At 36.1% G+C, this 15,566-nt stretch overlaps 4 protein-coding genes across 4 annotated transcripts; 1 reads left to right on the top strand and 3 right to left on the bottom strand.

Annotated features, from left to right (window-relative positions):
* Positions 1-279: 279 nt before the first annotated feature.
* On the bottom strand, positions 280-1,520 carry LOC116002752. The gene is made up of 2 exons (XM_031242917.1): positions 1,279-1,520; positions 280-1,161 (listed from the first exon to the last, which is right to left on the bottom strand). The coding sequence occupies exons 1-2, from the start codon at positions 1,508-1,510 to the stop codon at positions 578-580; spliced, it is 816 nt and encodes a 271-aa protein (XP_031098777.1). The 5' UTR covers positions 1,511-1,520; the 3' UTR covers positions 280-577.
* Positions 1,521-2,986: 1,466 nt separating this feature from the next.
* Positions 2,987-5,206, bottom strand: LOC116001505 (pentatricopeptide repeat-containing protein At2g16880-like). The gene is made up of 2 exons (XM_031241378.1): positions 5,103-5,206; positions 2,987-4,923 (listed from the first exon to the last, which is right to left on the bottom strand). The coding sequence occupies exon 2, from the start codon at positions 4,836-4,838 to the stop codon at positions 3,300-3,302; it is 1,539 nt and encodes a 512-aa protein (XP_031097238.1). The 5' UTR covers positions 4,839-4,923; positions 5,103-5,206; the 3' UTR covers positions 2,987-3,299.
* Positions 5,207-6,929: 1,723 nt separating this feature from the next.
* Positions 6,930-9,310, bottom strand: LOC116003190 (universal stress protein PHOS32). Its single transcript, XM_031243351.1, has 4 exons — positions 9,001-9,310; positions 7,875-7,984; positions 7,685-7,803; positions 6,930-7,270 (listed from the first exon to the last, which is right to left on the bottom strand). The coding sequence occupies exons 1-4, from the start codon at positions 9,197-9,199 to the stop codon at positions 7,189-7,191; spliced, it is 510 nt and encodes a 169-aa protein (XP_031099211.1). The 5' UTR covers positions 9,200-9,310; the 3' UTR covers positions 6,930-7,188.
* Positions 9,311-10,726: 1,416 nt separating this feature from the next.
* Positions 10,727-12,718, top strand: LOC116002911 (L-ascorbate oxidase homolog). Its single transcript, XM_031243094.1, has one exon. The coding sequence runs from the start codon at positions 10,837-10,839 to the stop codon at positions 12,499-12,501; it is 1,665 nt and encodes a 554-aa protein (XP_031098954.1). The 5' UTR covers positions 10,727-10,836; the 3' UTR covers positions 12,502-12,718.
* Positions 12,719-15,566: the final 2,848 nt, after the last annotated feature.

The following is a 15,566-nucleotide window of genomic DNA, read 5'->3' as shown; positions in this document are numbered from 1 at the left end:
CTATGAATCACTCTAATCACATTTTAAGACTTCCACTTATATAAAAAATACAAGTTTAATATTTTTTTCTTTTAGTATTAAAAAATAGTTAATTAAATGAGTAGTAACGAACTTCAGTTCAAATGAACCAATTAATTGAGACATCACGTTCTGTGCTTGATTGTCTCTAAAGTTTTATGAGAAAATGAAAAATGGATTTGATAAAAGTATTTAACAATTAAATGTTCAAAATTGTAAAAATTAAAAGAGATCGAGATTAAATTTATAATCTGAAAACTATTGAGGGTCAAAAAATGTGATTTTCCTTTTTCTTTTTCTGAACAAAAGAATGTGATTTTCCTGGAAAATGGATGTGTACTATTCTTGGCTCAAAGGATGATGAATTAGTGTCCAGAAAACACTTGTGTTACCATCTCACGGGTCTCAATCTGTAAAATGAGTCGGATATTTGATTAATGGATCAAATTTTTAATTAATGAATAGAATCTTTAACCTATATTTGACGTCATTTATCAAAGATCCGATCATTCATTGAGAGAGGTCTCACACAAATTTTTGCATTGTAATATCCATCATATCAATGCATCTGGGGGATAATGAGTAGGCAGTTGCTAGTCATGGTAGCCAGCTTGTCTCCAAGGGCTATCAATGGCGAACCCGACCCGGAGAGCTTATCTTGGCAGTCGCTCATATCAGTCACGACGGCGCTGAGCATGGAATTCATGGTCCCTACGTCCTTCTTCTGGAACGCCTTAGTCGCCAGGTCGAAATTCGACAGCGCATCCTTAAACTTCCCCTTGCACTCCTTGACGCCCAGCTTCTTAACCTTCGCGGCTCCCGTTTTCGCCAGATCGTAGCTCGCTTTGATGCAGATGTCAAGGACGGCGCGTGCATTGGCTCCGCCGCCTCTCAGCCGCGGCGCGATGGTGGAGACGCACAGACTAGGGTTTTCCGTCTTGCTGCATATTTTCCTCAGCTCACGATTTGCATTTCCGCCGCCGCCGCCCGGCTTGGCTTTCTGGCCGGGACGTTTTGCAGTTTTGCCGCCGTCCTTATTGGCTTTGAGGACGGAATGAATGACGGATTCGGAGATTTGAGGCTCGGAAATTCCATCGCTGTTCTCTGTGGTTGCAGAGATGGACTGGAGAGATCGTTGATTATCTGTGCCGCCATATGAATAGATGAAATCTGATTTCAAAGCGTAGGAGAAATCTGATTTGGAATCGTAGGAGAAATAGATCGCAGAACCGGAAGGGTTAGGGTTATCTGGAGAAGAACCTGATGATTGCGAGGTTGCAGAAGAATAGGGAGACAGGTTGTATATATTAAAACCATGTACCGGCGCCGGGTTGCAAACAATGGAGAAGAAGGTGACGATGAAGAAGAAGATTAGCCTTCCGAAAATAAGAGATTCCATGTTGAAATCTTCGGAACGCTTAGTAAATGAAAGGAAAATGAAATCGATCTTTGCAGTAAAAATAGGAAGAAGAGAAGGGGTAAGAGATACCATTCAAACAGGCTGCACATATTGAAAACAGGATAACCTCTAAATATAATTAAGTTGTTGATTTTTTGTGACATCGTGTTATGAATTTTATTAGGACGGATTTATAAAGTTGAGGTATTTAACGAATTCGAGAAGTAGTGTACATGATCTAAGCATATTCCAAAACTTGTGTGCCCTTTTTCGATCATATGAGTATTTAGATCTGAAAAATTTCTTTCTTAATTTCTCATTGACGACACTATTTAATTTGACATTTAAATCTTTTATTAAAAATGAGTAGGATCAATTAATTCATAAGCATCGAATGACTATAACTCTATATAAGCCACTTCATGTGAGAATTTAGGAGAGAAAAGTATAAGACTATCATTATCTATAGATTTAATGCTCAAAATAATCCTCGACTTTAGTGACCTAATATAGTCTCAGCCTTTTGTATTTTTTCTCAATGTAGTTATCCGTTTGTTATTCAGTCAAATTGGTGTTAAATAGAGAGACAATTTAATAATTCTAATATTGGTCTCTCTATTAATGTATTTATAATGATTAAATAAATCACCCATCTTTTACGAATTGTCCCAATAATTTCAACAGAACTCTTTTATAGATTACGACTCGTCCAATAAGTTCAATATTTACGGATTACCGAGACAATTCATAAAAGAAGAGTGATTTAACTCATTCAATGACGATTTTGGGTATTAACTCATTCAAAAAATTAACAAACTGAAAATAAAATTAAAATTTTAAACTCAATTAAATTCAAGTTTAATTCAACCAATCAAATCGAATTTAAACCTTATAAAAATTAACAGCATATATACTTTTTCAACGCAAATTATATGGTGGACCATGATCATAGCTGATACTGCAGTTGTGTTGAACGGATACTGCAGTTGTGTTGAAAAAATATTGCAGTTGTGTTGAAATGAAACTGCAGTTGCACGGAACAGAGGTCATTCACCCGTTCAAGACAACTGTAGTATCCGCTCAACACAACTGCAGTATCCGTTCAACACAACTGCAGTTCCAGATGGATGACACGGCCTCTGTTCCGCGCAACTGCAGTTCCCTTTCAACACAATTGCAGTATCAGTTCCACACAACTGTAATATCAACCATGACCCATGGTCCACAATATAACGACGGCTTTTTCAACCTCTCTATTAACTGTTTGATTTTGTGCGCTGGTTAATTAGTTTTTTTGTAATAGCTTATTGCTCCAAAACGCTAAAATTTAAAAATTTGCTCAAAGCAACTTTTAACTTTTTTCGATTAAATTTTTTAGAAAATAAATTATACCTTTAAAGGTCATTTGCATGTAATCAATTGTATATCACTAATTTAACAAACATCTTTCCACAATCAACTAATGTTATCTATCAATTAGTCAACCCCGCTAATCCAATCCACTAATAGCCCATTGTAATAATAAAATTGCATTAACCAAAGTATATGGTGCAGTATGATAGAGAGAGCTTGCAATTAAAGGCAGGTAGGACAAGATGAATGAAAAAGAAAGCATGTTGAATTCTTGATGGCCTCAACACACTCACACAACCTCCCTCCCTCCCCACTACTTCCATCTCCCTGTTTATATATGTAATCTATTCTATTCTACAACTAGCACAACCCTCAGAATGACAACATTATATTAATCAGACACAACTGTCAGTACTGTACGTGATGAAAATTCAAATGAATTTTCTTAAATTTCAGGAAGAAATGTATATGTACCTATGCTCCTTTCTCCCATTTAAGTTAATCATGAGTATAGCCAACAAGCCGCATATCAAGTTCGCCTTGCTTTGGAGATACTTTTTCTCCTCTTGATGAGTCCATACATTAAAGTGATATAGGTAGACTTTGGTATGAAAACGCCCTTCTGAGTAAGTTCTCCAAATATATGCATTGCATCCTTATATCTCCCTTGGGCACAAAGCTCATTAATCTCCTTTGACTGAGCAATAGAGCTCATGTCCTCCTGTTCCACTGAAGAAGACTCACCCCTGATGTCTTCTTCCCCCTTATTCATTCCAATGGATGATATTCTCATCTCAATCATTTTTGAAGTGAACTCTTCTGCTTCCCTAATCCTTCCAACATTAGTAAGTGCTTCAACAATGGCATTGTAAGTGTAACTATCTGGCCCTAGTTTCTTCAATTCCATTTCAGCAGCAAGGGCTAGAGCATCCTCTAGCCTTCCATTCTTACATAAGGCTGTTATCAGTGTATTGTAGGTTACTGCATCAAGCTGTTTCCCTTTATCAATCCATGTATTGAAGAGGTTAATGGCTTTTTCAATCATTCCTTCCCTGCAAAGTCCACGAAGAAGAATGTTGCATGTATACATATCAGGTTTGACTGAATTCTCAACCATTTTGTTGTGAAATTGAAATGCTTTCCTAACATTCCCCTCCCAGCAGTATCCATGAATAATTGTGTTGTATGTTATCTCATCAGGAATTAACCCATTCTCCAAAAGTTCATTCAACTTAGTTATAGCTTCTTCAGTTTTGCCTGATTTACAAAGCCCTCCAATTAGAGAATTATAGGTGACAATACTAGGAATGATCTCTTTCTCTTTCTCTTTCATCTCACCCCAAATCTTAAGAGCTCCGTCTACATTTTCATCCTTGAAGTAGCCAACAATCAGACTGCCATAGCTTACTTCATCAACAATATAGCCACGTTTAGTGGCACTAGTCAGCAACTCATAAGCCTTACTAAGATTCTTTTCCTGACAAAGTGTGTTCAGGACTGTGTTTAGTGTTACAGTCTCCATTTTCAATCCTTTTTCTCCAATCGTGTTGATTATTTTAAATGCCTCGGCAAGATTTCCCCTTTTAGAAAACCCACTAATCAAAGTATTGTACGAAACACAGTCAGGACAAAATCCATTCTCCTCCATCTTCCCAACAGTATCGGTAGCATCATTCATCCTCCCTTCCTTGCAATACCATTTGATCAATATGTTATAAGTAACCTCATTACGTCCCAAACCATTTTCACTCATTTCATCAAGTAAATTAAAGGCCTCTGAACTCATTCCACTATCAAAACACCCATTTATCAACGTATTATAAGTCACCACATCAGGTAACAACTTCAAGCCTTTCATTTCATCCCGAAGCCTAAACGCCTCGTCAATCTTTCCTGCATTACAAAGCCCATTAATCAACATGTTATAGGTCCAAACATCGGGGAGGGTATTGCTCAGTGTCATCAGCTCGATAACCTGAGCAGCATCCTTCAACAACCCAATTCTACAATACCCGCTCACCAAAATGTTGTAAGTGTTCTTATTAGGAACAAGCCCCTTGTTCTTCATATTCACTAGCAATTCACGGATCTCTTTTAATCTCCCCTTTTTGCTCAACCCATCCAAGACAGTATTATAGCTTACATTATCCGGCCTGCACCCAAATTCCTCCATCTTATACAACAATCTAATCGCATCCCTAAACTTGTTCTTTAAACAATGTCCATTAATCAAAATGTTAAAACTCATAGTATTTGGAGCTAAACCTAGCTTAATTGCATCGTCCAGCAATTCATTACAGAAATGTACGGAGTGGGAGGAAGGATAGTTTACCAGCGCGATGAGGAGAGTGTTGAGAGTGAGGAGGTTAGGGCGGAGAGAGTGACGCCGCAATTTTTTGAAAAGCTGGAGAGCGAGGTGAGGGCGGCGGCAGTGGCAGTACGCGCCGATTGCGGTGTCCAGTAGGGCCTTGGAGGGCTTGGGGAGCGGCGGAGATTGGAGGAGGAGGTGGCGGTGGAGGTCGTTGTTTGGTTGATCGGAAGGGATGAAGTTAACGAGGAGCGATTTGGCGTCGGAGAATTTCTTTTGGGAGAGGAGGGATAAGAGGATATGGAGAAGTGATGGGAGAGGGTTAGCGGAGAAGGAGGGGAAGGTATGGAGTGAGGGAGCCATGGCGGAATAGCGGTTTGGAGGAGGAGCCGAGTAGAGCGAGGGGAAGAAGAAGAAGAAGGAACTAGGGAATAGGGCTATGACCGGGCTTAATTAAGGCCTAATTACGCTTGACTTGTTTAGTATATATTATTATTTTATTTTATACATAATATATTTTTATATTTACAATATATAATTATAAATTATAATTCAACTATAAACATTGTTGTTAATCGTACTATAAGTGTTCTTATGAAGTGTCGTGATTTAATTATGTGAGTTGATTGCTAACTATTTATGATATTATATAAGATGACGATCAATAATACAATTGATTTACTCATAAATAAATTAACAAGCATGTTGAAGTCGTCACTTATTTTATATTATGTATATTTCTTAATTTATTTAGAAATATTTATTATTTAAAAAAACTTAATATTTAGGTTTTACATATATTTTTTTGAAGTCTTTTTAATGATCTACATATTAAACAGTGTTTTAAAAATGTTTCATGCCAGTTGGCAAATTATGCAGCTCTTAGAAAGGCTTCATGCCAGTTGGCAAATGATGCTAAGAGCATCTCCATTTCTGGAGATTGTGGAGTTTATGTCAGAGAATTATCCTTAGTTTGCTTCAATGGACTGATGTGAAGGTTAAAATGGGAGGAGTTAATTCTCCTGCAAATTGTGGTATCATGTCAGGAAAAAAAAAAAAAAAGAAAAGTCGCCGAATTGCTCGTTGGGCGCAACATTGCGCCCCAGCGGGCGCGTCAGAGTGGCCGCCAGCTGGCGGCCACTCTGACTTTGGACTTACTTTTGTATTTTTTTTAAAAAAATTTCAGAATTTCTTTTTGTTTTCTCTTTCCTTTTTCTTCTTTTTCCCTTTCTTTCCACTTTCACTTTCCTAATCACACTTACAAAAACTTCTCAATTACCGCGAAATAACTCAACTAATGATGCTCTATGAAGCGAAATAACTCAACTAATGATGCTCTAAGAAAGGCTTCATGCCAGTTGGCAAATTATGCAACTCTTAGAAAGGCTTCATGCTAGCTGGCAAATGATGCTAAGAAAGGCTTCATGCCAGCTGGCAAATGATGCTATGGATCCTACATTGCAAGGTAAACTTAGGTCTATGTTTCCAATCTTTAAAATTCATGTTTACAATTTTAACACTCTATTCACAATTTAAGATCTCAATATACAAAATTACATTACTCAATATTCACTTTTTTTTAACTCTATATTCACAATTTTATTACATAGATTCAAAAGTTGTATTATACTTTTGAATATAGAATTATGAAATTGTGAATTTAGAATTTTAAAATTGTCAACGTACATTTCTTGACGAAAGGCCTATGTACACTACAAAACACCTCTGTAGTGATGATAAACTTGGATGAAATCTATAGTATTTTGAAAATATTAGTCATAATTATTAACACGAAGAAATAACCAGTCTCGCAAATATGAATACCGCAGTAAAGAAAAAAAAGTTCAACAATTTATTAACCAAATGACGAGGTACTAGAGGAAGAACTTCAAAAGTTTTATTCAAGCAGCAACATATCGTAGCGTACAAAAATACACAAGACTGATTGACAAACTCCATACATACTCAACAAACATAACTGACGATCCAACCTAAAGTTCAACCAACAAGAGCCAAGAGGTAATTTATATAGTACTTGGAAGTACTACATTTATATTGTCAAGAATCTTAACCTATAGACCGGCCTGGACAATTGATCTTCCCGGAATTATTAATTATCAGAGACCTTAACAACCGTAACAGGGCAGTCAGCATTATTCACCACATAGTTACTGACACTTCCCATTATAGCCCTGCAAACACAAAGCAGAACAAAAACCAGTGAACATTTTTCGATCATATGCAGAATGTTGAACACTTGTAGTTCTGTCATTGCATCACGAACTTTGGCAAACTTAAATTTAGAATATACAACCATTCTCAATGGGATATGTAAGATCATGGATCCCATATGATGACACGGATTTCAGAAAGCCTTGCTGAAATTTAATGTAAATCGAAAAACCTTCTAATGGGGAGATATAAGATAGTCAAGCGTGCATCATGAATACAGTAACTGACTGTGGGATTAGAAGATAGTTAAACATCATAGAATCAATATGGCAAACGTGCATTGTAGATATAGTAAAAAGCCATGAGCCCATGACTTTTGCAACAGGAATCACATGTGTGTTGGAATTTGGAAAGTAATAGAACTGTTAACAAACCTCTTGAGTGTGCCAAGTCCTCTATTCCCAATAACAAGACAGCTCAGAGGAGTTCTATCAACTGCTTCGCATAGTTTCTCTCGGGGATCGCCCCAAAATATTTTCATCACAACAATAATCTGTTTTTATAGTATAGTTAGAATAGCTTCACGGACAAGACTAATATCATGAAATTAAAGAATAAAATTACCCCTTTCTGCCTAGATGCAGTGGAAACAATATCCAACGTTTCTGCATCAGGCTTGATTCCATATTTGTTCATAGTATGTGGGTCAGCCACTTCAGCAAGAGGAATCATAGCTGAAAATTTTGAGAAAAAAATGAATAAAGAGATAACTAAAAGCCAGTGAAAGAGATATGCCGCGTAACTATCATGATCTATGACCAGTAAATCCTCATAGGGGTAAAATATCATAAATCAAAATATTGGTATATGCCAACATATCGCATATAATGCATCCAAGCACAAAGTTCTACCATCCTTTGTGTTGATAGTATGCATTGAGATTGAATAACAAATACTAGCATATATAGTAGCAAAACTGAGATGCTGCAATCCGGAAACACCGTACTCCCTGAAATCAAATCAATATATGCCTTAAAAGATAACATTTATTTATATCAGACATTATGATCCATCCACGGCCCGGCATGATTGTAGAGGGGCAAATCACCATTACTTATGTGAGAGGACGGGGTGTCCACAAGAAGGTGAAACTCTCACACTGCAGCTGCCCGGCTCAATCAGTGTCCACAATTTCACACAATTTAACACACAGAAAGCAATTGAGCTACGGTGCTGGCTTGAACAAGGGGAAAGGAGCATTACAGATGAAATCCCATCCCAGATCCCCATATGAATCCAAGAATCACAATAAAATGTAAACTACATAGACTATTTCCAGACCCTCCATTCAATGACCAGTAGACAACCAAAGAGTAAATGGTAGACTAGGGACTCACTATGCTGCCTATACTAACAGATGACTTTTTCCAATTTCCTATAGGATCATTTGAAGAATTTAACCTTATTTTTTAAAAAAAAATTTACATACAAGGAGAATTGAACACGAGACCTCTTATAACCAGTTTCACAAAATCACAGATCACAACAAACTTATGAACAGTTGAATATATAAATAATATAACACACTCCATCAAATCAAATAAATAATTCAAAGGAACATACATACACAAATACAGTGACTCAGTAAGAGAAATAGATAGATAGATAGATAGATAGATAGATAGATAGATAGATAGATAGAGAGAGGAGAGAGAGAGAGAGAGAGAGAGAGAGAGAGAGAGGATCATACGAGAACCGGTGGCCTCCCAAAGCTGCATCTCGCCTTCCTCGTAATGACCTTCAGGCTGCACAGTAACGAGAACGAGGTTATCTCCATTCCGGATTAAGTTATCAATCGTCCATTTCAGAGCCTTCCTGCTGCATGCTGAGAAATCCACGGCCACACCGACTATCCTTCCTTCAGTTCCTTTAGTTCCTTCTGCTTCCATCTCTCTCTCGCTCTCTCTTTCTCTGCAACTATGCTCCCCTGTAATTCTTTCTGATCGTTACGGTGAATGGAGTGAAAAATATCAGAGCAGAAGAAGAGAAACGAGAGCCGCTTGTAGTGCAGAGAAGTCACGGATGTAGGAGAAATTATCGTGTGTTCCGCCGCATACCCTCTCATTCCTGTCGACCCGGTCAATCGGATCATCTATGGTGCATAGGTGGTGTGGAACTCGAAAGGCACTGATAGCCGTTGATATTTTTCTGGGTTTCCTTTCCTTTTTCACTTCAATTATTTGTAAGAAAATATTTGTTCTCTTCCTAAAGTTTCTTTTCCAATTTTTATCCTGGTGAGGTTCATGAATTGACCGACACAACTTGTAATCAAATGTTAAAGAAGTTAATGTCAAAAAGGGAAAGTATAGGAGTTCGAACAATCATTATAGCATGGATCGTGGTTCAAAAACGATTGTCTTCTTATAAAAGTCGTCGTTAAGTTGTCCAATTTTTTAACATATAGCTTCATCTAGTGCTCAATTAATCCCTTGTTCTAAAATAAGATCTAATTAATCACATTTACTTTAAAAAATTGTGTTGGCTTAGTATTTTCTCCAGATTTTTATCAAGTAACCATTTTATAATATTGACATTGAATATAAATAAAAAATAATTTTAATGACTTGTTTCATTCTTAACTCATTCACACCTAGAGAAAATTGAAAAAACAAAATCAGCAGCTTCTATTGGCTTTGCACTACCATTTAGGCTCTCCCTTGTGTTCTCGTAAAAGATCGGCGAGTGATTGCAATATTGACACTCTACACATCCAAATTGAACATAATAGATGCGCAAATTGATTGTCCAGTTCAAAGTTTCATGACAAATTTAGTTTCAAACACCTGAAGATTATAGGACATATTATAGTTGGTACACATCCAACGGAGACAACTAAGTAAACAAGAGAAGTGAAATTCTAAATTGTGACTAGGATAGCAAGGTCATGAATAAGTTTGGCCTCCGAGCATGTGTAGGAATTAGAAGGTGTAAAGAGCATGTGTAGGAATTAGAAGGTGAAAAGTTTCAGGAGGGATTCGTGTGAGCTCTACAGTAAAGCATGTTTAGGAATTATTTTTTATTTTTAATTTAATAAATATATTATTATTATTATTATTATTATTATATTATTATTATTGTTATGTTATTATTGTTATTATTACATCATCATCAACGTCTTCTTCCTAAAGATGACATCGCAAATGCTGCCATAGATTCCCCATAATATGAAGGTTAAAAAAAATTGTGTCTGAATTTAGCAGCCAAGAATTAGTACACAAGGTTGTTTTAGATTGTGAGATTTTACGATTTGTACGGAACGTCGCTAAAAAAGAAAAGAAAAAAAATAGAGAATGGAGGAAAGAGCTAAGCTTGAATCAAGGAAGAGGAGAAAACCAAAGCCACAAAAATGGCTTCAGAAATTGGAAGAAACAACTTATAAAAGCTCTGCGAAGCCATGGCGAAGATGGCCGGCAAGCTCTGTTAAGAGCAATAATTAGGAGAAGAGCGGCCCCTCTTCCTCCTCTTCTTCTTCTTCAATTCGCTCAATAAAAAACGCCAAAAAAATATTTAAAGCTTCGGGGTAGCCATGGATAGAGCTAGCACAATTTTGGTGGCGTTTCTGCTTTGCCTCTCCATCGCGAGGGCAGAGGACCCTTACCTGTTCTACACTTGGAAGCTAACCTATGGCACCATTTCACCTATGGGTATACCTCAACAAGGCATCCTCATCAACGGCCAATTCCCAGGTCCTAAGATCAATTGCACTTCCAACAACAACGTTATTGTTAACGTTTTCAACGAGTTAGATGAGCCATTGTTGTTCACTTGGAGTGGCATCCAACAAAGGAAGAATTCATGGGTTGATGGCACTTTGGGGACCATGTGCCCTATCCTGCCCGGGACCAACTTTACCTATAAATTCCAGGTGAAGGACCAGATTGGAAGCTATTTTTATTTCCCTACCACGGGTATGCAACGTGCCGTGGGTGGCTATGGTGCAATCAATGTCCATAGCCGTGAGCTCATCCCTATTCCATTTGATAGGCCTGCCGAGGAGTTCAATGTTTTTGTGAGTGATTGGTATAACAAAGGGCATAAGACATTGAAGAGGATTCTTGATAATGGTCAGACCATTGCTAGGCCTGATGGGTTGGTGATCAATGGGAAGCATGGGAAGGTAGGGGAGAAACTTAACCCACTTTTCACCATGGAACCAAGCAAGACTTATAGGTATAGGGTTTGCAATGTGGGGTTGAGAACTTCGGTTAATTTTAGGTTCCAAGGACATCCAATGACCTTGGTGGAGATGGAGGGTTCACATACTGTTCAAAATGTATATGATTCCCTTGATCTCCATGTTGGCCAGTGCCTCTCGGTTCTTGTGACGGCAAATAAAGAGGCTAAGGACTATTACTTGGTCGCCACAAGCAGATTTTTCAAACAAGAATTCTCCACCGTGGTTGTTATTAGCTACTCCAATGGCAAAGGCATTACCGCATCCCCGGAGCTTCCACCGGCCCCGCCTGTAAACACCGAGGGCATCGCTTGGTCCATCAACCAGTTTCGGTCGTTTAGGTGGAACCTCACCGCTAGCGCCGCCCGCCCCAACCCGCAAGGATCCTACCACTATGGCCAAATCAACATCACTCGCACCTTAAAACTCGTAAGCTCCAAGACCACAAAGGGCGGAAAGCTCCGATACGCAATCAACGGTGTCTCCCACACGGACTCAGACACCCCGTTAAAGCTTGTCGAGTACTTTGAAATCCCTGAGAAGGTATTCAAGTACGACATCATGGGTGATAACCCTCCAGACAATCTGGAAAAGGTGACTGTAGCACCCAATGTCGTCAACGCCACATTTCGCAACTTCATCGAGATCGTATTCGAAAATCGTGAAAAGACCATCCAAACCTACCACCTCGACGGTCACTCCTTTTTCGCAGTGGCAATTGAGCCAGGGAGATGGAGCCCAGAGAAGAGAAAGAATTACAACTTGGTGGACGCTATAAGTAGGCACACCATTCAAGTCTACCCCAACTCCTGGGCTGCCATCATGACCACTTTGGATAACGCTGGAATGTGGAACCTAAGGTCGGAAATGTGGGAGAAGACTTACTTGGGACAACAAATGTACTTCAGTGTTCTTTCTCCGGAATGTTCATTGAGAGATGAATACAATATTCCAGATAACCAGCTTCTCTGTGGCTTGGTCAAGGGCATGTCTATGCCTCATCCTTACACCATTTAAGGGGTTGGTTAAAATACTTTAAAGAAAAAATATGTATATACTTAGTGTTGTAGAGAGGGATGGGTACGGTGGAATTCTAGAGCATGACTCTAGTCTTTCCAATTTGGCGTTAATCTCATGAATGAAATAAATGAAAAAATAAAAATAAAGAAAAAAAAAGAAGAAGAAGAAGAGGAAGAGGTTTGGTATCCTTAATATTGATGTTGCTTGTGTTAAATGTTTGCATTAAAAGATGCCTTTACTAATTGGGGATACTAATGATACATTTACTAATTGAAGAAACTAATGATGCATTTAATTGAAGAAACTAATGAAAAATGGAATACATTTACTTTGCATTTTGATGAATTTGTTTGTTTTGAAGGGTCCATTTACTAAAAGACCAGAGTTATTTTACTTCAAAATATAGACACAACATAGGTTATTTTGCATAGTCAATATAGACGACATAGTAAATAAAGGATAAGACGTTGATTGTTTTTTTTTTTAAATATTAACCTCGTATAATTTTATTTTATTTAAAAAAAAACTTAGGGAAAAATGAAGAAGAAAAGAAGAAAGGAGGAAACAGCCGAAATTAGAAAATCGAGGTTGTTTTATTTTTTCTGAACAAACAACATTGATTTTCTTAGAAAATCGATGTTGTCGTATGTATTAATAATTTATTTTTTTTAAAAAGATGTCGATTTACTCTTATTTTAAAATTTTTGAATATGACTAAACAACCAACTCTGTATATTCTATAAGAAAAAATAAAACAAAAAGATTAATTCTCTATATATACGACATCGGTTGTTTGAAAATCGATGTGATAGGTTTGACGTTATATGTTATTTTTTAAAGTTTTAGACACCTTAATCTACAATTTATTAGGGAGTACAAAATAAGAACTTTTAACAAAGTTTAATATCACCGACTCCCTTTAATTTGCCACCGAAATATATCAAACTTTTAGTAAATGCTACTACTATACACTTTCTTACACCAATATAATTAATGATTTTTACCGCACAGTAAAATTTTCATTGATATGTTGTGACAATTGGTAGCAAATGGGCAGAAGGTTAAAAGAATTTGTGCAAACACAATGAATAACATGTTTCTATGCTAATTTTTATTTGTTTTTTCGAGCTTAAAAGGTGGTAAAAAAAATTCCTAAACTTTTAATAAAGTTTATTCATTTTTAGCATCCACCTACAAAATTTTTAGTTGAGACCCATGCATAGATTAAGTAAAACGAACATAAGATATATCTATGGAGTCTTAAGAATGTAATTAAATTAATTATTGGACTATATACCTACCCATGGGGTGAGGATGAGTCTAGATTCAACCTTAAAGAATGCAACTATCTTAAAATTTCAACACGAACATAATTAGTCTCAACAATGTAATTTTTAGTAGCTTAGCGGCGTAATCAATGTTGTAAAAATTGTGCCTAGGCTTGAGAGTGACTTGCTCTTAAAATTTTGGAAAGTGCAAGCTGTTGAAACAACAATCAAGCTAAGCGGGATTAGAAGCAATACAGAGTATCTTGAATTGCAATTGAGTTTACATAATATATATAATTGGTTTGCCATGTGTATAGAGAGACGAACATATGTGTTGACGGGATGACATCTAGTTTTAAAATTACTCAACTTAGGTGCATAATTTTGAGTCCCACCCAGGAGTTATGACCCTTCTTGTTTGAGGATCTTGTTGGCATGACTTTGTGGATTTATGTAGTTTATAGTTATTTTGTTTCCTTCCATTAAGTTGTATTGAAAAATGTTTATTGATTATTGTAACAGTGAGTTTTTATTCTATTTTAAATTAGAGTTTTTAGGTAGCACTTTGCATTGGAGTTTTTTTTTTTTTTTTTTTTATAAATAATATTTGTAAACATTAATGATTAGTTCAACATCAATAATTTAAATTAATAATGTTATATACATATTAGATTTAATTTAGATTTCTTAATATTTGTAAATAAATAATTTTGATTAAGATTTAGTTGGGTAACTAATGAAACATATAATACAACTTCAACAATAATTATATACCATTTTTTTTTTAAAAAAAAAAAAGAAGAAGAAGAAGAAGAAATGAACACCATAAAGAAGGAATAAACCATGCATGTTTTATGGGACTACAAGCTTTTAATCTATTTGTGTCATTTTTATTATATTGGTTATACATTGTAAGATATATTATTAAAAATATTATTTTATTTTATAAACAAACTACATTTCATTACTAAACCAAATCAGTAGCAATAACATCATATAAATAAAAACGTGGGAGACAAAGTCCACCTCTAAATGTTGAACACAAAGACACAAAGTATGCAACTCATGCAACGTCAACAAAGCCAGCAAGCCTATGAGTGGTCCGGTTTCTTATAGTCGTAAAGAACAAAGCCATATCACGATTTACCAATATTTTTAAAATTGTCACAAATATAAAAAGTTACCAATTTTTTTTTAAAAGACTTCTGTAGATTTATATAATTTTTTTTTAATAACCCTCCACATTAAAAAAAATAATAATAATAACACAGAATTTAGAGCATTAAATGGAAAAGAAACCATAAGCATCCATTGATTTCGACCAAAAAATAGCAGAGGAACAAACTCCTAAATTAATTTTAGTAATTTATTTTTCTAGAGAATGTAATTGAGTAAAAAGTTATTTAAATATTTGGTGAATTTTTCATTTAAATAATCACTTCAAATTGATTATTATTATTATTATTTCATTCTCAATAATGGTGATATCTGGTTATCTGCCATGGATTCACCCTATTATGAAGGCAAAAACTCTGACTAAATTGTTAGCCAAGAATTAAAACACGATGATTTCTAAGGCTGTGGACTTTTACGAGGTCTATGGATAGCCAGAGAAAAAAGTGGATTAGATGAGACAAACAAAGCCACAAAGATTGGATCATCGGAAGCTAAAAGCTATATAAAATGGTGTCCCTGTAGCCATGGTAGAAAATGGCAAGCTCTACTATGAGCGAATAGAAAAAAAAAAAAAAAAACAAAAAAAAAAAAAAAAAAAAAAAAAAAAAAAAAAAAAAA

The sequence above is a fragment of the Ipomoea triloba genome, chromosome 13 (genome assembly GCF_003576645.1).
Source record: "Ipomoea triloba cultivar NCNSP0323 chromosome 13, ASM357664v1".
In the NCBI taxonomy this organism is placed as follows: Eukaryota; Viridiplantae; Streptophyta; class Magnoliopsida; order Solanales; family Convolvulaceae; genus Ipomoea; species Ipomoea triloba.
Note: the sequence above shows the minus strand (reverse complement) of the source record. Positions and strands in the feature narration are given on the sequence as shown.

Excerpts from the sequence above, each read along its gene's own strand:
- LOC116002911 (XM_031243094.1), top strand. The coding sequence starts at position 10,837 with ATGGATAGAGCTAGCACAATTTTGGTGGCGTTTCTGCTTTGCCTCTCC.
- LOC116002752 (XM_031242917.1), bottom strand. The coding sequence starts at position 1,510 with ATGGTATCTCTTACCCCTTCTCTTCTTCCTATTTTTACTGCAAAGATC. Across the intron at positions 1,162-1,278 it reads TGCAACCTCGCAATCATCAG|ATAATCAACGATCTCTCCAG; the intron begins GTTCTTCTCCAG and ends ATGGCGGCACAG.
- LOC116001505 (XM_031241378.1), bottom strand. The coding sequence starts at position 4,838 with ATGAAGAACAAGGGGCTTGTTCCTAATAAGAACACTTACAACATTTTG.
- LOC116003190 (XM_031243351.1), bottom strand. The coding sequence starts at position 9,199 with ATGGAAGCAGAAGGAACTAAAGGAACTGAAGGAAGGATAGTCGGTGTG. Across the intron at positions 7,985-9,000 it reads TTGGGAGGCCACCGGTTCTC|CTATGATTCCTCTTGCTGAA; the intron begins GTATGATCCTCT and ends CAAAATTTTCAG. Across the intron at positions 7,804-7,874 it reads CTGCATCTAGGCAGAAAGGG|ATTATTGTTGTGATGAAAAT; the intron begins GTAATTTTATTC and ends CTATAAAAACAG.